Consider the following 27,903-nt stretch of genomic DNA (forward strand, 5'->3'; position numbering starts at 1 on the left):
TTTGATGTTCATAGAACTGTACCATTTATTATTGTACACACACTGGGTTCGACCCTTCTCAATGCGACTAGAGATGACATGGAATGTTACAGTAAGATCTTGAATAAAAACCCATTGCTGTTGAGAAAAATGCACAAAAAAAAAAACCATCCTTCATGTATTTATTATGATTTTTCTTTCGTTATTTTAAATGGTTTTTGGATTTGATTTTCAATCCAAATAGGTAATTCTTAATTACATCTTTAACACTATCACCAAACACTGTACATTAACTCCAAAGGGGGGGAAAAACCAAAAACCCATAAAAACAACAAACACTGCAAATTTTAACATAGCAGTTAATACATCATTAAAGTCGGCCAATCAGAGTCTACCGTCAGCTCGTATTAGAAGAAGCTTTGAATGATGGGATTCGGAGCTGTCAATCAACAGTTACCATGACGATGGGGGTGAATCGTCCTCGCGTGCGGCGTGTGAAACAGTCACATTCATGTTTGCGGTGGAATAAAAACGTTCAGTCACGATTCACCGTTCTGCACTTTGGAGACGGGTGGTTGCATGAAGTCTTTGAAGGGCCCCAGGGCGTCTTTGAGGGCGGAGCTTACTTCAGGAGAAGAGCAGGTGATGCACTCCACCAGCGTCGGGTACAGCGCGATCACCTGAGCCCACACGTTCACATCCACTGACAGGAAGAGGAAGAGGAGAGAAATGAGCAAAAACAAGGATGCAAAACCCAGAACCTGCCTATGAGGCTTCTAGGTGCTGTCTATGTAGGCAACAGAGTATTTAGCCATTCCAGCAATACGTTTACACGTTTATATTTCATTTAGAAGTTTGTCATGGCTTACAAAATGTCAAGGACAAACCCGTCTCACCGTTCTCTGGTTGAGTCTTTTTCAAGGAATCCATGAGAGTGCTGATGGCTTTTAACACAAAGATGATCTCAGTCACTTGTTGCCTTGAAGATAAAAATGAAATGGTGAGAAACTTAGAATCAAGAATTCAGTGAATATGTCCAGCTCATATTTCATCCCAATATATATCTAAAATAAATATATTATATTTAGCAAAAAAAAAAAAAAAAGATTGAAGCTTATTTTTATATCTTTAATAATACTTCAATCAATATATCTATATCGTATCAATATACCACCCCCTCAAAAAAAAAAAAAAAAAAATAATAATATATATATATATATATATATAGCATAAAAAGTCTATAGAAATATTAATTATATTTATGCACTTAAACAACATGGCACATTTCCTCCTCAAATTATTGCAGAAATGTATATACATTTTGAAATGAGTATTTAAATTAATATCTTTCATTACTCCGTTCAATTTCAATTCACATTTATTTTTAAAGTGCTTTTCACAACAGAGTTTATTTCAAAGCAGCTTTAGAGAAGATGCATGTTTTAATCACACAATGTCATTTGGCCCTACTGAACGGGGGATCTTGCATTCAATTACAAAACTTCCTTAATGAAAAGTGTAAATATTACTGAAAACGGTAGAAATAAAGAAAAAAGAAAAGTAGTTAATGTGGTTTATTTTCTATCTTTTGTGAGGAGCTGTTGCAGTTGTCAGACCTGGGCAGCGGACAGCGTCCACTGAGTCTCTGGTCCTCCACGTATCGTCGGAGCACGTCCTGGGCTCTCTGCAGCAGCACTGACAGAGCCATGCGGGAGATGTAGCCCTCCTGCGGCGTCGACACCTTGTTACTGAAGGAGAACTGCAGGAGCGTCTCGAAGCACACCTTAGAGAACTCCTCCCGCATTCGGATGTCCATTTCAGCCTCTGCACGGGACGAGAGGGGACCGTTAGTGACCTCATACAGCAATCCCAGAGGTATTCTCTATGTAATGTTCAGAAGTAATGGAGTATATATCGCACAAGTCTATCGGATCACTTTAATGATACTTTCATGCACGAACATTTGTGACCCTTGTCATTTTTTTTATCTTAATTTATCATAAAATCATCTTTAAAGTTGTCCAAATGAAGTTCTTAATGCATATTACTAATCAAAAAATTCAGTTTTGATGTGAAATATCTTCAAGCAACATTATTTTTACGTAATATCCTGATGATTTTTAACATAAATGAAAAATAATTGACCCATATTGTTGGCTATTGCTACAAATATACCCCAGAGACTTCAGACTGGTTTTGTGCTCAGGGTCATATTTGGTCTAAATCATCTTTTGAGTGTGCACTTGACAGAAGCATTATGAATCAGATGAAAAAGTTTTTTTTCCATTTTGTTTTCACACCATACCTGTGAACGACGATGACTGGGAGTGAATCGATCCTTTATTGAGCATGCTCATGATACGACCTACGAACTCTTTAGGGATGAAATTGGCAAATGGTAAAATCTCTGTGCTGATCAACTGCACCACCTAGAGGGGAAAAACAACATATATATTTAAAATATATTCTACATATTCAATATAAATATATTAAATATCCTAAAATAAAACATATGCATATTATTAATACAACAAATGATTATTATAAATAAATAGTTACAGTAGTAGTTTATTATATAAATATATTATAATACATTTTACATGATGTATACAATATAGTTGAATTAAATGTTTTCATTTTTTTTAAATATATTTTTAATTATGTTTTATGTGTATATAGACACTTACACACACACACACACACACACACACACACACACAAAAAAAATAAAATGTATCTTTATCAAAATGTCTCATCATAAAATGTCCAAATATAAGTCTCACAGATATATTCGCCTGCCACTAATAGATATATTAGTCATAATAATAATAATAATAAATCTAGCTTAAATAGAGTTTATTAAAAAAATCTTTTTGGAATTCCAACTTTGGAATTCTATGTTGATTTCAAATTTGTCGGATGAAAGTACCTCGACATCTACAGCCTCGTTCCTCTGGAACTCTTGTATGGACAGATTATCTGGAGGTGTGCTGTGGGAAACAAGAGGAAAACCAGTAAGAATGGATGGGAGATCCCCCATTTCCTTTAATACATCATGATAGTTCGGACACCTTTTGGTAAACAGGAAGTCTTCAAAGGCGTTCGCCAGCTCCGGCCACATCGTGTCAAATTTGCCTGAGGATGCTTGTTGGCGGGCAACAGGGAGTCCAATGGAAAGCACTTTGAGCAGAGAGGAGACGGCCAGTTTCCAGGTGCTCTCAGCAGGACAGGCGTACTTCAGGCCCAGAGGAATCCTCAGAGTCTAAACACAGAGAAACAGAGAGGAGGGATTCTGCTCAGTGCGCACACGCTCCTGCTTTTAAACCCCCACAGATGAGCTTGCTGCTTCAGATGACAGTAGGTGACATATGGAGTCTAAAAAATAGTTTTATGAACATTTTAAACAGATGATGTGTTTTGTACCTTGATGATGTTTTGTAGGACTTTCTCGTTGATGACGGCTTTGTGACAGGCCGTTTTATGATACAGATCAACCACCACCTCCAAAGATCGCTCCGCAAACGGCACGTAGTTTAAGGCCACCCACTCCGCCTGGACACAGACAGAAAACAAAATATATATGGATTATAAAACGAACAAACGTCTCCTCCTCGGCCTCAAATACAAATGCCAGAGTATCAGAGAAGGACTGTGAATAATCAACACACAAACACTAAATCTCCACATCGGCTCACAGTTCAAACCAAAAAAATAATTACAAAATTGTATTCAAAATGAGATACAGGACCTGGCTTAAATGCAGCAGATGCCTGGAAAAACAATCCCTATAGACTTCCACTTCTACACGAGTAACATCTGCTTCAAATTTCAATAACAAGTTCCACATTACTCTGACACGGACCATAATATTAGATGAAAAGCAGCGACTACAGGCCAAGCACAAGACTGATGCACACAAGGGCGAGTAGATTTAATCAGCCCTGATGCTAATTTGAGCAAAACTAGTTCAAAGGCTTTAGATTCAGCATCATTTAAACATAAAATGGCATCATGTAAAAATGTTGGTTATATAAAAAAAAATTATTGCACACTAAATTGTTTCATAAAATTTTTTGGATGACTTTTTGCATTTTGAACAGCTGTCACCAAACCACAAAAAGTCATGTCACACGACTTTTTATGCATTACATTGGAAATGGAAGGATAAGGCAAGCACACTGCATTGTGGGATACTTTTTTCATGAATTTTTTTTTTTTACTGTACATTTTGATAATGGTGCATACAGAAAATTGGCGTAGTATGCACAGTATACATCCTACATACTGTAAGCAAGAGTAGTATGCTATTCAGAAACATAGTCTTTGTTTATCGACCATACAATTCAAAAGTTAAAAAGTATACCAAAAAATAACTCAAAGAGAGTTTGAAAAATTGGCATGAAAGAAATTAAGAGTCTACCCTACGAGTGCGTCAAATTTTAAAACCTTTCGCCACACGGTTCTAAGAAACGCCATCAAATAATTAATTTGTCAAAGTTCATTTTGGCAGTTGTTAGAATTAATGAACAAATGCGGCTGATGGAAATGAATGGAGAAAAACAAATGTTATAACAGTATGAAGAGTGGAGTTTGTCTTCTAGAGCCGTTAGATGGAGCAGAAATTAGCCGAAAGGAAAACGAGGCAGAAAGCAAACGAGAGACAGAGATATAGATGGAGACAGCGGGAGAGAGGAAGAACTCACCGGTGCAAACAGTTGGATCTAAAGTGGATCCGTATGAAGTACAAAAACAGAACAAGAGAAGAGCAGACAAATGTTTACTACCACTACTGATCACAACCGCACAATACACTAATGACACTACTTTAAAACGATGACAACAACAAAGACGAACAAACGTTTGCTTTGAAAAGTCATGTTTAAACATACTTCGCACCGAACCTAAAGGATGGGTTAGCACTTCAATATTTCACGTTTCTACCGGTTTATAATTATAACTTGTAAACTGATCCACATCTTTATCCAACTTTGACAAACTTGATCCAAACTTTAAAATAATGATCAAATTTTAAAAAAAACTAGATGGTCCAAAGTACTCAAACATGACTAACAGAGGCACAATGCAACTGAAAGAACATAAAAACACCATGCAAAGAAAACCAAATCAAGCATTTTCTAAACAAAGCCACTGAAACTATCCATTTTCCCAAATGGTCTTAGAACCACATAAAAACTGAGGGGAAGAAAGGCAACTGTAAACACCGTAAACAAGCACAGACTTAAAAAAAAAAGCAGAAAATAGATCATAACATTTGGAAACGGACACAGAAATGAATGTTTTATGATACTGGTGATGATGATGATGATAAGTGTATGTATGTTGAGACATAAAACAACAATGATCAAGACAGATGCAAATCCACAGATGAAAAAGTGAAGATCATGTGAGGTGGAAACAGGACAGAGACTCACCTGGTTGTATTTAGCATTGGCCACATGTTTGGTCTCCATCTTTCCATACTGAGGAGGTTTACAGGAGAACTCCACGAACAGCAGAAGCTGCTCAAAGATGGCAGGATACATGACCTGGAGATTCTCAGAGCCCACACAAATTGCCTAGAACAATGACATACAATCTCATTCAAACATACAAAAAGATGAAGAGTCTACAAAGAATGTGTAATCAATCAAAAAAATCCACGATTTTCAAGGTTGTTTTGGTGTAGACTCAAGTCTACTTGCCATCCGAAATTGGTTTGCTTGACTGGTTGTAAATACTAAAGAACAGGAATGATTGGATGATTAGTGTGGTACTCCAGCATATGGGGAAACCACACAAGAAAATCATCCAAGTGTGAAACAACCACAAAAACTGCAACCAAAAACAATCTCTCGACGGTCCACTTAAAAACATAACGCATCATTAAAGGATTTGTTTACCTAAAAATGAAAATTAGCCCACATTTTTCCTCACCCTCAAAGCATCCTAGATGTATATAACTTTCTTCTTTCAGATGAATCGAATTGGAGTTATATTAAAAATGGTCGTGGCTCTTGCAAGCGTTAGACTGGGAGAAGGTGTGCGTTTTTGTTCAACAGTCCAAAAGAAGTCAAATGAAGCGCGCACATCCGTAATAAAACGTGATCACACAGCTCTGGGGGGTGAATAAAGGCCTCCTGAAGTGAATTTATGCATTTTTAAAGACTAATATTAATATTTAAAATGATATAAACACTGTTTTTTCACTTCTGCTAACTGTCGTAGGCAGATGATGTAGGACGTAGGCCAGTGATTAGTGACGAACACAGAAGCGCGACGGAGAGAGAACAGAACAAAATGCCAGTCACAAAACGAGGATTTGTGAAGAAAAATGTCTGAGGATTTCGATTTAAACCAAGAAGAGACTGGTTTTCCTTTGGTAAAGTAAGGAAACTTTGCCTCCTGTAAACAAACGTTGGTTTTCGTGAGACTCACGGCGGTTAGCGGAAGTTACACAAAACTGTTTATATAGTTTTAAACATGGATATTTTTTGCTTTTGATCGATACGGAGCCGTGTGATTTGTGTTTTAAGATGAATGGATGTGCTTTATTTGACTACTTTTGGAATGTTGAAAAAAAAACACGCCCAAACTATTATAAAGCTTGAAAGAGTCAAGACAATTTTTAATATTACTCCTATTGGATTCGTATGAAAGAAGAAACTCATAAGATGCCTTAATGGTGAGTAGAACATCTTTATCTTTTCATCTTTAACCAAATTCTGAAGGTGCTCTACCTTCTGCAGGACGTCAAGGGCAGTCAGGACCGCTTCTTGCAGGCTGGTGAGCACAGCTTCCGTGTAGGAGGGCAGGATGAAAGGCGAGGTGTCTGAGCTTATAGGGACCGACACGGCTCCATACAGAATCACCCCCAGCTTCTTGAGATCTTCCATGCTGAACCCTCCTGCGATGTGCTGGTACAGTGCTGGGAAAATCTGTATGAGCGCCGTCAGGAAAGGCTGACTGGGTACGAACACTAGTTTATCTGCTCCACCACTAGGGGGTCGAGTGCACTCGGTTCCTATCCGGTACCAAGTGTTCCACGCTGACCACCAGAGGGCCGAGTCGTCCAGCTCCTCTCCGGGTGGTGGAAGTGAAGCTTGGGCACCGTAGCGCTGGGCTAGCCGCTCTGCAAGGGAATCGGATCGGACTAGAGGTCTTCCAGGCCCAGAAACTTGCAGAGACTCCATTAGGACAGGAGAAACATCCATTGCGAGAGCGTCGAGTTTATCCGTGTCTTTAATGGGTGTGACTAGCTGGAGGATCTCCTGGAAGCTCTTGAGGGCGGCGAGGGAAACTTCATTGTTCTTACTGAGTGCAGCAGACTGGATATGGTCCAACAGAACTTCCCAAGCCTTGAAAAAGTCCCCTGTAAGCAAGAACTTGACTTTTAGAACCAAATTCTGAGATACATCTTTGAGAACCACATGTGTCAATGCCTACCCAGCTGCTGAAGCAGGTATCTCCTGGTGTTGAAGATCCGAGCTACGCCCGCAAGCGTCAGAACCCATGTTTCTGCCCACTGTTTCTCTGCTGTGTCGCGTGAGTGGTGGATGAGGATGTTTCCACCTCCAGATTCAATCTTTTCCTTGTCGGCCGTGGAGGAGGACTTCCTTACACAGTCGAGCAGATGAAAGAGAACCTGCGGTGCAATGAAGTTTGGTTATTAGCAACAATAACAAAGGAATTTTAACTAGAACTGGGTTTAATTTGGTTCCTGGTTGAGTCTGAACAAACAAATCAGTTTTAACTAGAAATAGATTTCATTTGGTCTCCAGTCAAGTATGATTCTGGAAAGCAATTTTAACTAGAACTGGATTTAACTTGGTCCCCAGTCAAGACTGATCCAGTAAATCAATTTTAACAAGAGCTTTGTTTAATTTGATCCCTGGTCAAGTCTGATCCAGCAAAGCAATTTTAACTACAACTGAATTTAATTTGGTCCCCAGTCAAGTCTGACCCAACAAAACTATTTTAACTGGAAGTAGATTTCATTTGGTCCCCAGTCAAGACTAATCCAACAAAGCCATTTTAACTAGAACTAGGTTTAATTTGGTCCCTGGTCAAGTCTGTTCTAATAAAGCAATTTTAACTAGAACTGAATTTAATTTGGTTCCTGGTCAAGTCTGTTCTAGTAAAGCAATTTTAACTAGAACTGAATTTAATTTGGTTCCTGGTCAAGTCTGTTCTAGTAAAGCAATTTTAACTAGAACTGAATTTAATTTGGTTCCTGGTCAAGTCTGTTCTAGTAAAGCAATTTTAACTAGAACTGAATTTAATTTGGTCCCTGGTCAAGTCTGTTCTAGTAAAGCAATTTTAACTAGAACTGAATTTAATTTGGTTCCTGGTCAAGTCTGATCTAATAAAGCAATTTTAACTAGAACTGAATTTAATTTGGTTCCTGGTCAAGTCTGATCTAATAAGGCAATTTTAACTAGAACTGAATTTAATTTGGTCCCTGGTCAAGTCTGTTCTAGTAAAGCAATTTTAACTAGAACTGAATTTAATTTGGTTCCTGGTCAAGTCTGTTCTAGTAAAGCAATTTTAACTAGAACTGAATTTAATTTGGTTCCTGGTCAACTCTGACCCAACAAAGCTATTTTAACTGGAAGTAGATTAAATTTTGAGCCCAGTCAAGACTAATTCAACAAAGCAATATTAACTAGAACTGGATTTAATTTGGTCCCCAGTCGAGGCTGATCTAGTACCTTCCAAACCACGATGTTCCAGGTCGGTGGTTGCAGTAGTGTTCCGTGAGCAGCAATGGTGGAGAACATTGTCTGGCCGGCGCTTTTCCTCACAGCCGGCCGTGGGTCCACACACAACTCACCCAGCTTGGCATACAGGCACAACCACAGGCAGTCAAAGGGTGGCGCAGGGTGGAAGGGGCGGTTCAGAGGTTCACCTTTATCTTGGGCCTGTTTCAAGAGAACCGCTTCCTCCCTCTCCAGCTCCTCTGTAATTGCTTCTCCCCTTTGGAAGAAGTAGTCTGAGATGTTCCACTGCAGAGGAAGAAGATGAATGTCGGTCATCCACTCAGTCAACTAAACTATCCCAAATGAACACTTAACACCTTCAAGGTAAGGCTAAAGAGTCTTTGAAAGCAACACTAGCAGTACTCCTTACCAGCAAGCCAATAGACGTCAGGCTGATGTTTAGCTCCTGGTTCTGGAGGCCAAAGCTGCCGGCTACATCCACCACAATTTGTAGGCACATGCAAGGCATTGTGGGTAGGAAGTCAGTCACCACCAACTGCAGGCACTGGAAGGCTGTTCGTATGAGGGATTCACTATGGAACAAAAGGTATATATTAGATACAAATATGACACTACATGATCAACACTTCGGATCTAAATCGTGAACACTTCATTGGTTAACCAGCCTCATAAGAAGAGCCATGCAGGGATAGCCTTAAAGGGATAGTTCGCCCCAAAATGAAATTGTTGTCATTAACTACTCACCCCTTATATCGTTCCAAACCCATAAAACCTTCCTTTATCTTTTTAGAGAGATTTTACAGAGTATGCCAGAACTTTCCCAAAAGCGTAAACAATGCTGATTACGATAATGCGCACGCTTTTTGCAAGCTCATGCAGTGTCTCTCACCCCTGGTCATTGCGGATCGCTCCAATGACCCCCAGCACCAGAGGCCATCCCGGTCCAAGACTGTCTCCCTGGTTCTGTAGGATCTGTAGGACACACTCCAGCTGTTTCTGTCGGATATCGGCATGAAGGACGTTGGAGAGCTCCTTCAGAGGGTTCAGAAGCAACAGCTGCAACCTCTGAGGAGAATAGGGGATTGGTTAAAGATGTTGTCCAATCAATAACCAATCAAAGTAGCACTGATTTCCGATCATCCAGATTCATTTCTACCTGGTTCTTGGACAGCGGGGGCTCGTGTTTGAAGGAAAGTCCAGCTTTGATCAGTGAGGTGATGGCCTCTGCACCCCACTCCCTCATTCGAGCGTTAGGATGCTGACAGACCTGATGAGATTATTGCACAATAGGCTTCATGTTCTTTTTCAATACTTTTATATTTTCTTTTGAGGCGAAATATGACGCATTCATGAACGATGAAATCAGCAACACAAAGACAAATCAAATATTGCAAAAAAAATGGTGAAGACACATGAATAGCAAAACAAGAACATAAAAAAAGAGCAAAGCATTCATTTTTATTCAAATACAGCAGCCAAATTACATGAAATATAAACAGACTGATTTGCAAAACTTTCTTAAATTATATTTAATTTTTTTCAGCAAGAGGAAACATTGCTTATTGGATTTTAATTGTGCAGTTCACAGATTAGTGTGTTTTATGAATGTAAAAGTGAACATTTAGTGGTAAAGCGAATGATTAAATAATCTCAAAATAACATGGCCATCACAGTCAGAAAGATCCTTTCACATTATACGCATTAAACTAGTCAAATAAGAATAGAAAACTAAACCCGACCCTAAAACCCAACTATTTAAACTTAGACTCCAAGCTGTACAACACACAGCTGAAGATATCAAATAACATTCAGAGACTATTTTACTTATGAAATAGCCGTTCTGTGATCCGCTTTAGCGCTTGTGTTGAAGGCCTGATGGGAGTCATGTGAAAGAAACTTAAGTGTGACAGTCGAGATCAGCTTGAAACAAACAATATCGGATAAGCACAACAACAGGAGGTGGATTCATTCCTGAAATCAATGAACTTGAAAATAGAGAGATTTCATAAAGGCTGGTGAACGACAGATCGATTCAATAAGAAGAATCACTCTTTAGAGAGAAGGATTTCTGAATTGAAAAAGAAAGTCCAGCACTTACCTTCTACAAAACAGACATGTAGCAAAAGCCAGAGGAGGAAAAAGAGATGGAATAAGACAACATGAGGACATGAACTGTGCTTTAGCATCTATACAACTACAGAAGAAGTGAGAGTTCAGCAGACAAGGACAGCAAGTAAAGACCAGATAGATCAGAGCAGCCCGCCAAGTATTAGCCCAACAGGTATTAGTAATATTTGTTTTAGCAATATAACTAATGATTACAGATTAATGCTAAACTGTGAAAAATAAATAAAACCAATGGACATATTTATATAATATTTATACATATTTATATAATAAATATGTAATAAATAAATAAATGTGTGCTGTAAAATAAACATTTTCCTTTACATAACATATATATGTGTACTGTGTTTATTTATGTTTATATAAATACACACACATACAGTATATATTTTGAAAATATGTACGTGTATATACATTTTTATATTTATATTTTGTTTTACATTATAAATATATTTAATATATAAACAACATATTTTTTTAGATATATACATACATGTGTTTGTATTTATATACACGTATATATAATTTAATAAATAAATGTACATAAATAAATCATACACCTCTGATAAATAAATATAAATTATAAATAAAACAAACGAACAAAGATGTTTTCAAAATGAACATATATATATATATATATATATATATATATATATATATATATATATATATAAGTACACTAACAGTATAAAACAATATAAATACATAAACAGTAAATAAAAAAATTAATAAATGCATTGTAAAATATAAATTCAAAATAAACTAAGATGACTCCAAATCTAAACAGTACAAATATGAAGAAAAAAAATATAAATAAAAAATACTAAAGCCTTCAAGGCTAACAGTTTAAACAAACACATAAATTTGCTTCAAAAGCAGAAAGTGTGTTATAGGTGTGGATTTGTACCCTGGACTCACCTCCAGTAAATGAGCCGTCAGCGGCCTCCAGAGAATCTCAATCCGGTCCATATTAACCAGTCCGGTCTCTAACAGCTTGGCCACCGCAAACAGAGATGGCTCCTAACCACAGAGATATGAGAAATAGACAGATGAGAGCTGAACGGTTATGTTCTGATTAAATGAATCTGTTATTAGCTTTAGCTCTTAACGCACCTTGTTGTTTCCGTAAGCCATCTCCATGGCCTCCATGGATAACGAGCACAGAGCGTTTATCAGGTGATGCAGAGAGACGTCGTCCAGGTATCTACAATCACACACACAGCAGCACGCTTCAAAACTGAACTGATACCGAGTGAATCAAATAACTGAATTATTTCTATTCTGATGTTGGCGGATTCTTACTGTGAGCTTTCAAAGAGTTTGGACAGGATGTTTGATATGACGGGTAAATCGGTCATCACCGCTGTGGTCAAAACCTGCAACAGGAAATAAAAAATAAACACCATTATAAAATCATAAACACTTACTCTCCTCTTCTCTAGCTTGCTTCCTAGACTTTGTATACAGTATTACCAATATTGCTTTTGTAAATCACTTTGGATAAAAAAAAAGTCTCCTAAATGCATAAATGTTAAACATTTATGGGGAGTCCTAGTAGGTTGCATATATATACCACATTTTTGGCAACAACAGATTTGTTCTAAGCCACCTAAAATATTTTTTTTAGCATTAGTAGTGATCAATATCTCTAGGTAAAAAGTCTTTCCTACTAAACAAAAATAAAATAAAAATAAAGTCACTTGGAAATCATCTATGATCCCTAAAATGAACACAGTCACTTAGTACATCCCTCAAATAAACCCTGTTGTCTTGCAGCTTGCCCATGGTTCACATAAACGCTGCGGTGTCAAAAAGTGCCTGTGATGCTCAGAATGTGTTCTAGGTAGGCAGCTCACTAGGTTTTGAACAGGTTTTACCGTGCTGGGACCCTCCACAGCTCGCCCGGGTTTCAGAACTCCACCGACGGACGGTTTCAGACCCAGGATCCACACCAGATGCTTGTAGAAGAAGAGATCGAAACGAGTGAATGCCAAAAACAATCAGGCGTAAAAAGAAGAAAAAAAAAAACTCTCATTTAATAAAAAATATATTATTATTACACTGTATCATATGTAATTATATATTAATATTGTAATAAAGTATTTATAATAATACTTTTACAGAGCAATAGTTAAACTACAATACTAATCATTATTTCTATCTTTCAAACATTTAATCATATATGATGTTATATTTATTTGTAAAATTATTGTATGTGACGGTTTATATATTATATTAGTAAGTCAAATTTATTGTTATTTATGTTAGATTTATTAGCAAAATATTTTGTAAATTATTGTTTATATATTACATTGCATCTTTGTAAAATGTATAGTGTTTTATAGTATTATAATCGAATATAGTATTTTACAGTTTAAATACATACACACACACACACATATATATATATATATATATATATATATATATATATATATATATATTACTTGTAAAGTGTATTGTTTTTACTGTTAATATATTTTATTTATTTGCAAAACGTGTTACCGTTTACATTTTACATTTATTTATAAAATTTACCGACCGATATTCTCATTTTTGCCGATATTATCGGCCGATATGAGCCTGTCCGCAATATATCGGTATCAGCAAATATGTTGCCGATTTGCTGCTGATATATATGTAAAATATATATATATATATATATATATATATATATATATATATATATATATATATATTGCAATAATGACGCATAACGTTACATTCAAAGGGCATTAAAGTTCGCGAGACATTAATTTATATTGTATTTAATTACCAAGGTATATTGTCAGACTTCACACTTGTCTAGCATGTGACGTCTGTGTGTGAAGACAAACGAGCACAGATCCATTTGACATTATTTTTTACTGGCTGTTCTGGTCTCTTTAATCAAGTTTAAACTTTCTAAGTTAATCTAGTAGTATTTGCTGTGGTAACAAAGAAGTACTTCGCTTTAAGTGAATAAATGGAAACCATTGAAATATTTTTCTTTTCTAGCTGATCTAAAAAATGATCCAATCCGTGGGTCAAAACTGTAATGTGATCCAAAACGTGAATTGTGATCCGTTGGACATGTATAATATACACAAATAATATTGGCCAATTAATTAATATCCGCCTTTTCACCCCTAATATTGGTATCGGCCCTAAAAAATTCATATCGGTCGAGCTCTAGTAAAATTTACTGTAGCTATTATATTTATTTATAAGCTCAATATCACTGTTAAACAAGAAAAGGCATTATTATATATTATATTAAAATATAATTATTATGTATTATATTTATTTATAAAATGTATTATATGTTAATTATTATAATGAAATTTTATTGTCATATAAGATTAGATTGTATTAGATTGCCAATTCCAGTCAGGCATGTCATCAGCAAAATGATAAAATGTATGCATAAAATGCATAAATAAATGTAAATAATGTATTTTCTGCAATTCACATGGGTTGTACATTGGAAAATACAGAAATCTGTATGGATATAGAATAAAATCACACCCCTATAGATTAAACAAACATCATGCATGTTTTCTGGATTCTGATCAGTCAACACTGGTAAAACCTGGTCCAGAACAAGATCAGATAAAGTGTGCATGTTGTGGTGATTAAAGCGTGTTCCTGTACCTGTAGTGTGGCTAAAACCAGCTGCCATGAGGTTCCCAGATAAGCACCGTGACAATGAGCCAGATTCAGCAGCGTCCGCATGCACTGGATGTTCTTCGCTGTCAGCTGATTCACAGACGGAGAGAAAGAAAAGCCCTTGTAATTAACCTGGAACAGCTGCACTTGAACATGATTCAGAAATGAAGTCAACAGCAACTTAAGATTAGCTCGAGTTACTCTGTAATCATAATTAGCTGTCTGTTTCCCTTTATTAGACTAAAACACTTGTCGTCTGAAGTGCTGTTGCTCTATGCCATAATTAGCATCATATAAAAGCAACATAAATCTATGATATGTTTTCAATAGCAAGGTAAACGTGTGTGATTTACCACGACGGTGCCCTGCGGCTGTGCGGTGAGCGGCTGACCCACTGCTACCACCTGCTGGTGAGATTCACTGGACGGACTGACCATCTGCACACTCTGACCCTGGATAGAGTACACTACACACACACACACACACACACACACATTAAACTACATACACTTACACACACAAAGGTCCTTGTGGCCAGTGATGCACCGAAATAAATTTACTGAATGATAAAATATAGAGTTTCCATTTACAGGGTTCCGACCCATTTTGCATTTCAAAATTCCATACTTTTCCAGACTCAAATTTCCAATAGATGTTCATACAATATTTAGCACAAATGGTCCATAGAGCATTTGGTATATAGTTCAGTCATTTGTAAATATTTGGTATGTTCTCTGGGTTTCTTCATTGATCTTGAGTCCCTAAAATAAAAAGCCCTTAGGTCTCTTTAATGCATACTTTTTAGAGGCCAAGACCCCACAGTTTAATGAAATTAGCATGAAATCTCCCTTCTTGTACAATAAATACATTTTTATTTAATTATTAATTTTCTATTACAAAACTAAATAGCAAAACAAATTTTTCCGATACTTTTCCAGACCTGAAAAATACATAATATTCCATACTTTTATGAAACCCTGATTTAAACGAAAACCAGACAAAAAAAAAATATATATATATTAATAAGAACTTTCCACAATTTAGTTCTTTAATTAATTAATTAATTTATTTTTATGTAGTATGAATTAAGATTTGTCCACTTGTGTATATCTATCAACTAGGGCTGACACTTTTAGTTTTCGAAAATCGAATGCAAAAATTGATCGGACCAACCTAAAAAAGTTTTGAAAATGAAAATAGGGAATCGATTTTAACCAAATAGGTACACTATTAATTTTAAAATAATTATACAATAAAAAATAGAGATGTAACAAAACTCACAACCAAGCAGAAAAAGAAAATAAAGAATTCTGAGAGTGCAGTATTCCTCCCGAGAGCTATTTTACGCGCCTATAAGACCCAGTAAAGTCGAAAGCGTCCTCTTATGCTGCGTTCACACATTTTATAGTCTATGGTTCACACCAAACGCGAATAGAGCGCATGGCATGAATAATTTCAATGATAAGTCAATGTAAAGACGCGTTTACGCGAGTCTGGAGGTCTCGCGGCGCGGTAGACGCGAATTCGCCTCATTCGCGTTACATCTAGTTACAGGAGATTCTGGGTTATGAAAAGGACCATTGCAAGCTGACAGCGACCGGCTTTTGTGATGGAAAATTGGCAGTAATACCCCCACCTTGCGCAGCTGTACCTGAGTGTCCCTGGGACGTCAGTGCAGTCGGAGCACGTCTTCTCAACAGCTGGACATACAGTGAATAAAAAACGCTCTCCTCTGGACCCCGAAAATGTTGATCGACTTGTTTTCTTGTCCAATAAATTTGTAATGGCCCTAGCCTTTTTGCGCGTTTCATGCCTGCCTAGTGCCGCCTGGCCTAAGTGTCGGTTACGTTCAATAAAAACACACACATGGCCTGTTCTCAAGTCCATTTAAAGTTTCATTTTTTGAACAGTTGTTTGAAATAGATTTAATCTTTATTTAAAACAATCTTGGAGGTTTTTGAATTGCCTAAATCATAAATGCAGCCGGGTTGAAGCCTGCAGTGATGTTTTTCTTTTGTTATGGCAGCCGTCTCCTCTGCATATATTTTTTTTCAAGAATGTTGCACTCCTGTTGCTGTTTGTTATTCTGCACTAAACTTCATGCAAATAAACAACAAATATTGCTGACTTGTGCGTTTCGAGTGCTCGAGCGTCCGTTATTTGACGTTGAAAAAGAAAACGTGTTCAATGAACACTTATGTCTTAAAAATCGAAAAAAAAATTTCACAAAAGTGACAGCCCTACTATCAACTTTAAAGCATTGAAAAAATATTTGTAATCTGGTTCAGAAGCAGACTGAAGTAGTGTCTTTGTGGCAGTTCTTCTGCTGATTAACAGGAGAATACAAGACTTCATCACTTTAGAAATGGCTGTCAAAAGCAAAAATGCTACAAAAATTCAAAAAGCGTGACATTCCCGAACAAAACAAGCACTAGTTATGGAATCAGCAGCCCAAAATCAGTTAGAAACAAGTATTAGATTTAATTTGGCTAATATTATGCAGGGCAATGATTTCAATTAATTACAATATTTCGTAGCAATCAAAAACTTGATTTCCATGTAAGAATTGAATTGCACGTGTTCTTTAACGTTCCTCCTGGAAACAAAGATGCTGTTGTGCCAAAGCCCCTCACGAAAGAAAGCTTCGGTGTTTATCATTATTAGCGAGTGTGTGAGAGAGACTCGTGCAGAACAGCACACACAGAAAGTTAGGTTTCCATGATTGCACGACCAAAATGTTTCAACATGATTGCAATGTGTTTTTATACAATAGTAGTAGTTAAAATTAAGTCACTTACATTTTAAGACACAGTATTGACTGCTTTTGCTCAATTTTTGCTGATGAAAACCGTTCCAATCAAAGCCACAGCAGAACTGTTGTTGTGCGGCAGTGTTTCGTTACAGAATAAATCCACATTTCTGAACGAATCGAGTGAGTCAATGATTCAGTTACTCATTCATGAAGACAGTAGTCACTTGTGTCGTTTCTGAATGAATCAGTCGTTTGAACAAATCTGTTATATGATGGACTAAATGACATAATTTTTGTTATATACAGCAACTCCTCGCAGTTAATTGTTATTTCTACCTCTTTTATAGTTACAAAGCATTTTATTTTGAGAGTTGCTTAAGTGAGAGAACATGTAGCTTTGTCCAGATTGAGGGAATTGTAATGTTAAATCATTTTAAATCATTTTTGCTTTAAAAAAAGTATAGATTTTTGCGTGCATATGCTGTCAATTATAGTATTTAGAAAGAAAATCGGTACTTGCAGTTCACACTTACAAAAATAAAATTAAATTACAATCACAATCGGCCAAGAAAATTGCAATCGGTGCATCTCTCGCAGGTAGACTACAAATAATGTTTAGTGAAGTTTTATTCATACATCACCTGAAATACATAAACTAAAAGATCTCTGTTCATCAAAACGATCTAAAAATGAGAAATTGATATTGTTAATCCAGAACTAGCAGCTGCACCACCGGAGAAGTGCTCAATGGTTTTACCCCTTCAAGACTGTTTTGTCTTGAAGTGCTAAAACCACTGATCAAATCTGTATTTTTGGTTGTTTATCCACTTATCTGAGATAAACGTCAGCATGCAGCGCTCTCGTACCTTTATTGGAGAGGTTGGCCGTGCTCAGGATGGTGAGGGCGTAGTGAGGAGGGAGAGATGCTTTACAGATGGCCGTGATAAAAGCGTCACGCGGCGTCACCAAACCCAGACGACCGCACAGAGACGCCATGGACAGCTCCGCTTTCAGGATGTTTTCTGTGGCCGACTCGTCCGTACTGACACACACCCGGCAAATATCATCAGTACAGTCGGTCTGGCATGATTTATATATGCTTACTATATTCATTTTGAACCTGGAGCACAAAACTAGTCACAAGGGTCAATGTTTTGAATTCGAGATTTATACATCACTTAAAAAAATGGTTGTCAAAAGTGCTACAGAAATGCAAAAAGTGTGACATGCTCATGCAGCCCGAAATCAGTAAGAAACAAGTGTATAATGCAGGGCAATGATATCGATTAATACAATTAATCAAATATATTTCATAACACTCAAAAACATGAGTTCCATGGAAGAATTAAATTGCACATTTAAATAAACTTAAAAAATTTGTTTTTATTTATTTATAGTTTTTAGATTTATACTTATCTGATATATATAGATTTATAGATGTATACTTATCTGATATATACAGATGTATAGATGTATAACTCATCATCTGAAAGCTGAATAAAGCTTTCCATTGGTGTATGGTTTGTTATGATCAGACAATATTTGTCTGAGATACAACTATTTGAAAATCTAAAAAAAAAAGAGAAAATCTAAATATTGAGGAAATCATCTTAAAAGTTGTCCAAATTAAGTTCTTAGCAATGCATATTACTAATAAAAAATTAAGTTTCGATATATTTACGGTAGGACAAGATCTTCACTTAATACCCTAATGATTTTTGGCATAAAAGAAATCGATAATCTTGACCCATACAATGTTTTGTTGTCTATTCGTGCGACTTATGACTGGTCTTGTGCTCCAGGGTCACAACCGTAATCCAAGTATAAAGCTTTAGCTATTCCTATAACTGTTAGGATATGAATTATAGCATAAAGTGATATATTAAGAAAGCGTCCCGTACCTGGCGTCCAGCAGGAGTGAAAGGGCCGCCAACAGGCCGCACCAGCAGGCGTTCACCATCTCCTCCCAAACCTCATGAGCCACTGCAAAACACATACGGCATCACCACTGGGACAAAACACTGCCCTATACACACCATCACCGAGTCTGACATTCATAACGAGCGGATTAGGGCCGTGAGGTTTATAGTGCGTAATATCATACATCATTTACTATCTGACCGTGTCCTGCTATTCAGCTCAGATTCAGCTTATGACATTTACAAACTTGTAAAATAGTTTGTAAATTACTGTTTCATTATCAATTTCCCTAGAAATCATGTTACACAATTTGCACTCTCTGAATTACAGAACTTAATACAGATCAAGTATAAAATACACCAGCTGTACACATTTCCTGCTATGTGCATCATTCAAATTAATACATTTACATTTTATATTTATAATGTACTTGGTCATACTCTCCTTTAAAGGGTTCATGATATAAATTAATATTAACACATACATATGGATATGGATAGTATTTTTTATTGTTAGTTCATGTTAACTATTGGAACCTCATTGTGAAGGGTTACCATTACACATACTGTTTATTACATATAATAACAGGTTATATAAAGTCTCAATACACTGGTTTTGCAGGCATCACAGCCGGAGTGCATGGTCTCATTATTAAAGAGATGCTCTTCAAGCACCCTTCAGGTTAAGAGATTAAAAGAGCTCTGAGCGCACATAAACAAACACGTGACGTCGACATGAACTCACTGGGATCCTGAGGAGGACTAGCAGGCTCCGCCTCCTCCCTCATAGCAGCTTCCTGTTCCTGTTTGGAGATCTCTCTCTCGATCATAGACGTGATTCCCCTCACCAGATCCAACAGGGCGCTGAAGGCCACAGACATGGCGTAACCTTCAGGGATGGAGGGCGGCTCCACCTTATCCAGCATCTCCAGACTGAGAGGAAACACACGTTAGACCGAATAGGGATGTGCGCTTAAACAGAACGTGTAACCAACTAGTCAACTAGTCTATTTAATTTAATTTAATCCATGAATCAAACAGTCAAATCCCATACTGAATGCTGCTGAAAAACAGATCACATTCATGCAATGTGCTTTTCTTGCATTATGACCATAGTGCACTCACTTCCTCAATGTTAACCAATATAGACATATTAATAAAATCCAAAGCATCTCTAAACATGACAGGCAGCAAAATGACACCGAAATATAAAGCAAAACAAATTGATGTATCTCAACTAGATGATGCATTCATTAAAATGCAACATTAACATTGCAGTAACTTCACTGTAGAAATAAAAATAAAAAAGCAAGACATAAATGTGGGAAAAATAATAATGTAAATGCCTAGTATTTTGACTTTTTTGAAAATAATGCATTCTTTTTTATATATATAACTTTAACAAGACAATGATCTAAATATAGCCTTTGTAAAAATATTATGCAAAATATAAATGTGCAATATATACATATATATAGACACACACATATAGATGTCACTACTATGTTAACTAGACTTTTTTTCAAAACAATGTATTATTTTTCAAATGCAACATTAAAATCAAAGTCATTTTTAAAAAATAAAAATGCAAATGAATAGTGTGTGGCGACCAGATTTCTTCTAAATAATATATACATTTTTTAAATGCAAAATTATCATGAGTAATTTGAACATAGCCTTTGAAAAAATATATTGCAAAACATAAATGTACAAAAAAAAATATATTTTTTAACACACACACTGTATATATATATATATATATATATATATATATATATATATATATATATATATATATATTCTTTTAAATTATTATTATTATTATTAATTTCAAGCAAAACATAAATGTGCAAAATACTTAACCAGTATCTCAACTAGACTTTTTGAAAATAATGTATTAATTTTTAAGATGCAACATTATGACAGTAATTTGAATGTTCTTCAAAATAAAACAAAAAATAACTGTAGATGAACAGTATGTCAACTAGACACTTTCAAAATAATGTATTATTTTTAAAATGCAACATTCACATGACAGGAATTTGACCATTTTTAAAATAAAAATATGAAGCAAAATATAAAACTGCAATAATAAAAATAAAAAAGCCAAATGATTAGTATGTGGCAACTAGATTTTTCCAAAATAAAGTATTCATTATTAAAATTCAATATTATCATAAGAGTAATTTTAAACGTAGCCTTTGAAATGTATTGCAAAACATAAATGTGCAAAAAAACGGTGCAAAAAAAACCTTAAACAACCAGTATGTCAACTACTTAAAAAAAAAAAAAAAAAAAAAGTGTATTGATTTTTAAAATGCAACATTAACATGACTATGAGTAATCTGAAATGAGCGAAAACAAATGGATGTGTGGACTAACAGCAGAAGCATCATCCCTAGTGAAGACGAGTCAACACTGAAAGCGTGTGGTCACTCACTAGGTGGCTTTGGCACTGCCCTGGACGCTGACGTTCATGAGGGGGATCCAGGTGCCCCGGTACTCAAAAGCAGCCTGTGTGATCAGACCTCCCCCTGCTCCTCCCGAACCTGGACCTCCCTGAGCGGACCCCTGTGAAGCCGACACCGAGCCACCTGACACACACACACACACAGTTTGAGTTACACATGAGACGATCAGTCATTAAACGAGTCAAAGACATGAGGATCTGAGTGTGTGTGTGTGAGACCTGCAGGCGTGCTGCTGGAGGAGCTGTTTCCTGCGCTGGGGAGGATGAAGAGGGACTGGATGAAGGAGCCCAGAGCGTTCACGATGTCTCGGAAGACTTTGGTGGAGTGCTGCTTCATATCGTACGACTGACAGAAAGACCTGCACACACAAGACCTTCATGAACTCCAGAAGACGACGGCAAACTGATTCAAACAAGCTTTTTAGATTATTGAGCCAACAAAATATCACAAGATCTGTCAATACATTCCAGATTCGGATTTTAGTTTAATATCTGACTATCTACAGAAAAGAGTGTTTTTAAATTATATCAATTACATTAAAGGAATTTATAAAAGCTAACATAAAAAAAAATATATATATATTTTTTCATTAGAAATGTATTGTATTATGTTCATTTATTATTTTTCATTTTTCAAAACACTTATAAATCATACAGAATGAGTTTTTTTGAGAAAGTAAAAATGCACAAAGTTTCCTGTGAGGGTTAGGGTTAGGGGTAGGGTTGATGTAGGGACAGAGTGTGTGTGTGTATGTGTGTGTGTGCGTCAGAGTCCGTGTGTGTGTGTGTGTGTGTGTGTGTGTGTGTGTGCGTGTGTGCTCACCGCAGTAAATGTGGCTGAACACACAGTCTGTGCACAGACTCCACTGCCACGGCTCTCAGCCACTGCGGCTTCTCTCCATCCAGAAACTTGACCAGCAGAGACAGGAAGATCTCACACTCCGTTACCTACAACACACACACACACACACACACACACACACACACCAATTTAGATGCAGAAATTGTTCACGGTTATGAGCTCATTAAAATATGGCTTCCTGCATTTACAGATCAACAACACCGTTTTAATATTCAGAAACCCATCCTGATGAACATCATGCAGAGGCAGAGGCCATTTAAAAGCATATTTAAAAGCAACTTTTGGCCAAGACACTCCAGGTCAATAAGGGAATAAATTGATTGTATATATATCACAACACTTCCCAAGTACAATTGATTGCATTAGGAATTACAACGTTTTCTATAAATGTTATGTTTAAATATGTAAATTAGACATTATCTAATTGAATATACATTTATATCCAGAGTAAAATCTGAAGATTGGATAAAGTCAAGTTCAAATCATTTTGTTGATACTAAAGTTAAAAGTTTTAAACAGAGGATTTTGGATGTCTCTTTATATCATTTAATAAAAATACAGTCAAAAGCAAGAAACCAAACAATTTCCCCATGTTTTTAGAAATAAAATGTTATAGTTTAATGTGAATTATATATGAACAAACCCCTCAGTAAAAACCTTCAAAGTATAGAGAGGAATAAAACTGTAAACTCCGGTCTATGTAAGTCTCGCTGAAGTGGAGAAACAAACTCATTTTGAGAAAACTGCATTTATTTTTAGAAGACTCCATTTTAATGCTTAAATTAAAACATGTTAATAAAAAGCATGTTTAATTAATTGAAATCACGAAACTCACACAATTTAACTGCAATATATGAAAAGTTTACCAAAAACAACAAAAAATGTTTAAGCCACACTAAATATTTTTCTCTCTCAAATTCAGTTTTTGTAGATCAATATATAAGTAAATAAGTAGAAAATTCTGATAAATGTTTTATCAGTGAAGTATTTCTTAAAAATTATGCTTAATTGCATTGTAGTAAGATTGCATTAAGTGATATATTTCTGTCACAGTTTCTTCAAGTTAAACCCCAACTTTTATTTTGACCAAACTTTTATTTTTGTGTGTCGCAGATGTAAAACCTGGTCTGTGCCATTCATGCAGGATTTATATTTAAATAGTCATTTGGTGGCTTAATAACAGAGGTGTAAAGTATTGGAGTAAATGTAATAAGTTACTGTACTTGAGTATCTTTTTGGATACTTTTCTACTTAACTATATTTTTGAATAAATATCTGTACTTTTTACTCCTCTACATTAGAAATGATTATTGCAGTTACCAATGACATTTTGCATGGACCTATGCAGTTTATTTCTGCTACAACAGATGTGACTGAAAGAACTGCATCTTGTTTGTCAACAAGTTCACTTTACATGAACACGAGCTCCTTAGTTGTGAATCACAGCTGTTTTATATAAAAGGACATTTTAGAAAATAAATACAATCAGCTCCTTCTGGTTTGAGTTACACGTTCTCTTTGCCTTGTCTTGCACCCCAAATGGAGCAGACTGTGCATCTCACCAGGAGACTGTAGAAGTGTTTGATGAGGACCGAGACGACCCGCAGCAGTCTCATGCAGATGGGGAAGTAGGGTTTCTCTACAGGCGCAGGGGACGAGGAACTGCTGCCACAGCCCTGACGAAACTTGATGTTGGGAGAGAACAGCTTGATGACCAGCGGACACACGCGCTCCTTCAGCAGGAAACTGAACTCCTGATGCTAGAGACACGGAGAGAACACAAGGTTAGAGAGCGACAGACGGGAACCAGTCGTTTCCTCTCGGATGTGTGGGGTTTTACCTGCAGGAAAACTTCGGGAAAGTCATTTAAAACTGATTCCAGCAGCTCCAGGCCGAACGTCCGGGTCATTTCGGTCATTCCTACTAACCAGTAGGGGGCGTCGGCGTTCACCAGCTGACAAAGATCCTGCAGAATAAAACTAGGCTTTAAACTTGAAACATTTTTATTTTTAAGTGTATAACAAAAGTAAAAATATTCATTTACATTAATTAATTATAATACAACATTATATTGAAGTTGTCACAACATAGTCAAACGTATAACACTTTATTATGGTTATTTTTACTTTATTATCAATAATACATTTTTTATAATATTAATTTATTTATTGAACATGAATCTTTATCACACAGCTCTTGTCATCATATTATAAAAATAATATAATATTTATTTTATTTAAAAAAAATATATAATATAATTTAAATTAATATATCAATTATAATATTTAATATTAAAGATGCCCACAACATATAGTCAAACGTATGAACTATGTTACTTGTGAGAGACGTTTTTATGGTTTCTGGTTAAATGTAATTATATATTGAACACTGATATTTTTTTTTTATCATATGGCTGTTTTCTATATTATATAAACTTTATATAAACTATTTTTAATAGATTCATATTATACATTTTACATTAATTAATTTATATTAATTATAATATTTGTATATTGAAGTTGCCAATAACATCCCATCAAACTTATGAACTGTTACTTGTGGAAGAAGCTTTTATGGTAATTATTACTAATAAATGTAATTATTTATTGAACAGTTTTTGTGTGTGTTTTTTTTACTCATACAGCTATTTGCACTATTTTATAAAAGCAATAAACTATATTAATCCTATATAAATCATTTTCAATTCATTAATATTAAATTTAAATTATTTTTAATTTAATTTATTTATATGAATCTATTAATTATATGATGTTGTGTTTGTTTTAAGTGTTTTTAACTCTTTATTTTTAAAGTTAGTCTTTATTCATGACGGCGGATCTGTGGTTGTACTCGTATTAGTAAATGTATTGCATGTATTCCCATTTCATAAAAGCAATAAGATTTAATATTGCTAATTATATATATTATTTAATTAATATTATTAAACCAATCATAACATTTCATAAACAACCAACAGTCAAACTTACAAACTCTATTACGAACTTCATCCTTTAAATCACTTTGTATTATTTATTTGAGATTATAATGTTATATCAGAATTATAAAACATTAAAAGTTCCAGACAATCTACAGTTTGGGAACACAGAACTTTTTATTATGGTTATTATTACAATGCAAATGTAATTTTTCATTAAACATGCTGATTTTTTGTTTTTTTCTTATAATACAGCTATGTTCACCAGTTAATAAAAGGAATAAGCTACTTGTGGCCATTACAGTGATTTTACTTTGATTAAAGGGGTTTTTAGACATATCTACATATAGTTTTTGAGTTTTGAATGATGTTTTGGACCCAGTTTTTGGGCTGTTGCATCCCTACAGTCTGCTCATGTTTCTCGGTCTGACCTGGAACAGCATGTAGGCGTCTTTAGCGCTGGGTCTCAGGGTGCTGACGGAGCGGCGGTTACTGTTCCCCTGGACAGCAGGAGGCTCCTCCATCAGACCTGCGGAGAGCACACAGCACATGAAGAAGCTGCAGCACACCACAGGGCTCTGGGTTCAAGAGGAAGTGCTTCACAAACATCCACCTTTGAATCTCTCGTCCTCCGCCACCATCCTCTCAAACACCACGGTCACGACCTGTCTGACGGTGGCAGCCGCCGTGTTGTTGGTGATGTTGTCTTTAGTGAAGTGCAGCCGGAAACACAGAACGATGGCCTGAGAGGAAGCACAAAACAACAGGCTGAATTAAATATATTTATTAGCGATGTCCAGATCCGGTTTCAGACTCGAATGGAATCAGATGTTACCTTCTGATCAGAACTCGGATATATATATATAATAAAGGTGTGAATAAATATAGATTTAAACTCAAAGAGACAGGATAGCCTGCGCATGATCTGGTGTTTTATTTGGACCCAGAACATCACGGAGCGCTAAACTCTCCTGCAGTTTGTGTTTCATTCATCCTCGACACCAGAGGGCGCTCTCGCGCAGAAAGTCATATCAGGAAGCTCCTAATATGGACAAAAGCATCCAGCTATCGCTGTATCAAAACAGCTGTTTTCACAGAAAAACAAACTTTTGGAAACACGAAGACATTAATATACGATTACGACAATATATGGTTTTTCAAGTCATCTACAGCAGGTGATAATAAATAAAGTATATGAATAATGCAGTGCTGATTGACAGCATTTATTACAGTATAGAATCTATTCCGCCTTATTATGTGATAAACAGTGTTTGTAGTATATAAACAATTCATTATTATTTGTTATCGTCCAGCAGTTATAGATTTCTAAGCAAAAGAAAATTGAAGATGCCTATACTACTGCTCAAAAGTGTTTGAACAGTAAGCTTGTTAATGTTGTTTAAGAAGTCTCTTCTGTTCACCAAGCCTGCATTTATTTGATCTAAAGTACAGCAAAACAGTAACATTGTGAAATAGCTGTTTTCTATTTTAATATATTTAAAAATGTAATTTAGTGAACATCCTGGATCTGTTTTTTGCTCTTTATTATCTTTTTTATTTATTATAGAAGTATCGGATCGGGACTCGGTATCGGTAAATACTCAAAATCAAATGACTCGGAGGCAAAAAAACCCTGATCGGGACATCCCTAATATTTATGTCCTCATTTCAGCAGTGTAGAAGAATAAAAGGTACTAGTTTGTGAATGATTTTCACTGGTATCCTTTAATAGAGCTCTACTAAGAATTAAACAGGCTGTTTTTTTCCATCTGTACCCTCTGGAATTTAAATATGCAAATCAGGATTTCCACAGCTTTTGAATTTCTATATATTCACATGAGCTTTCCTGTTTTTCCTGGACATTTAAAGGTCCCATGACATGGATTATTTCCTTTTCTTTAAATGCTTTTAAATGTTTCCTTAGGTGTACTTATATTGTTAGCATGATTTTTACATTTAAAATTTAGAAATAAAAAGCATTTTTATATCCTGACATTAGCCCTCTGGCTTGAATGCTCTGTTTGAAGGGGCGTGTCTGCTGTGAGACGCCGAGTAAACCACAACTGTTGTGATTGGCTCACATCTTTGCATTCGAAATGCCTATTACATGTGGAACCCCTCTCATATATTCATATATTCACATATATATATTTTTTTTTTTTTTACTATCACAGCTGTCGAGATTAACAAATCGTGGAAGTGTTGATCATATAATTATTTTTTCCATCTTTCCCCATCACATGAAAGGCTGCAGTGATGAGCATTGAGTAGACAGAGTCTGTTTATCGGGTGGATGCAGTGATCTCGTCATTATTGCAACACGTTATCTCACTAAATGCTTTCACCACAGCTAACAGCAAACACATGAATACAGTAAGAGCAGCATAACAGCGTCATTCATTGTAACATCAGTTTGGGCAAGTGTGCAGATATACTCGCGATGTGTGACAGCTCCGAAAAAATAAAGGGAGCATTCTTTGATCGCTCTCTGTAG

At 35.8% G+C, this 27,903-nt stretch overlaps 1 protein-coding gene across 7 annotated transcripts in view; it reads right to left on the reverse strand.

Moving 5' to 3' along the window:
- LOC113042997 (protein MON2 homolog) overlaps window positions 1-27,903 on the reverse strand; it is a 33,419-nt gene continuing 5,516 nt past the window's right edge. Inside the window, exons 5-37 of one of the 7 annotated variants that reach the window (XM_026202064.1) lie at window positions 26,023-26,152; window positions 25,841-25,938; window positions 24,315-24,440; window positions 24,037-24,234; window positions 22,436-22,560; window positions 21,832-21,971; window positions 21,583-21,736; window positions 19,888-20,075; window positions 19,125-19,206; window positions 18,090-18,265; window positions 17,865-17,906; window positions 14,825-14,937; window positions 14,457-14,561; window positions 12,701-12,781; window positions 12,126-12,199; window positions 11,937-12,027; window positions 11,742-11,843; window positions 10,795-10,797; window positions 9,853-9,963; window positions 9,586-9,761; window positions 9,106-9,268; window positions 8,688-8,981; window positions 7,423-7,621; window positions 6,717-7,348; window positions 5,412-5,555; window positions 4,683-4,700; window positions 3,403-3,531; window positions 3,051-3,241; window positions 2,909-2,969; window positions 2,285-2,408; window positions 1,596-1,803; window positions 876-958; window positions 1-682 (exon numbers count right to left, since the gene is read on the reverse strand). In XM_026202064.1, coding sequence (XP_026057849.1) covers window positions 519-682; window positions 876-958; window positions 1,596-1,803; window positions 2,285-2,408; window positions 2,909-2,969; window positions 3,051-3,241; window positions 3,403-3,531; window positions 4,683-4,700; window positions 5,412-5,555; window positions 6,717-7,348; window positions 7,423-7,621; window positions 8,688-8,981; window positions 9,106-9,268; window positions 9,586-9,761; window positions 9,853-9,963; window positions 10,795-10,797; window positions 11,742-11,843; window positions 11,937-12,027; window positions 12,126-12,199; window positions 12,701-12,781; window positions 14,457-14,561; window positions 14,825-14,937; window positions 17,865-17,906; window positions 18,090-18,265; window positions 19,125-19,206; window positions 19,888-20,075; window positions 21,583-21,736; window positions 21,832-21,971; window positions 22,436-22,560; window positions 24,037-24,234; window positions 24,315-24,440; window positions 25,841-25,938; window positions 26,023-26,152 — 4,725 coding nt within the window. In that variant the 3' untranslated portion in view covers window positions 1-518. The remainder of the gene's footprint in view (window positions 683-875; window positions 959-1,595; window positions 1,804-2,284; window positions 2,409-2,908; window positions 2,970-3,050; window positions 3,242-3,402; window positions 3,532-4,682; window positions 4,701-5,411; window positions 5,556-6,716; window positions 7,349-7,422; window positions 7,622-8,687; window positions 8,982-9,105; window positions 9,269-9,585; window positions 9,762-9,852; window positions 9,964-10,794; window positions 10,798-11,741; window positions 11,844-11,936; window positions 12,028-12,125; window positions 12,200-12,700; window positions 12,782-14,456; window positions 14,562-14,824; window positions 14,938-17,864; window positions 17,907-18,089; window positions 18,266-19,124; window positions 19,207-19,887; window positions 20,076-21,582; window positions 21,737-21,831; window positions 21,972-22,435; window positions 22,561-24,036; window positions 24,235-24,314; window positions 24,441-25,840; window positions 25,939-26,022; window positions 26,153-27,903) is intronic. The other 6 variants (XM_026202065.1, XM_026202067.1, XM_026202071.1 and 3 more) reach the window with 6 other exon arrangements.

Source organism: Carassius auratus, chromosome 25 (assembly GCF_003368295.1).
Source record: "Carassius auratus strain Wakin chromosome 25, ASM336829v1, whole genome shotgun sequence".
NCBI classification, from domain to species: Eukaryota; Metazoa; Chordata; class Actinopteri; order Cypriniformes; family Cyprinidae; genus Carassius; species Carassius auratus.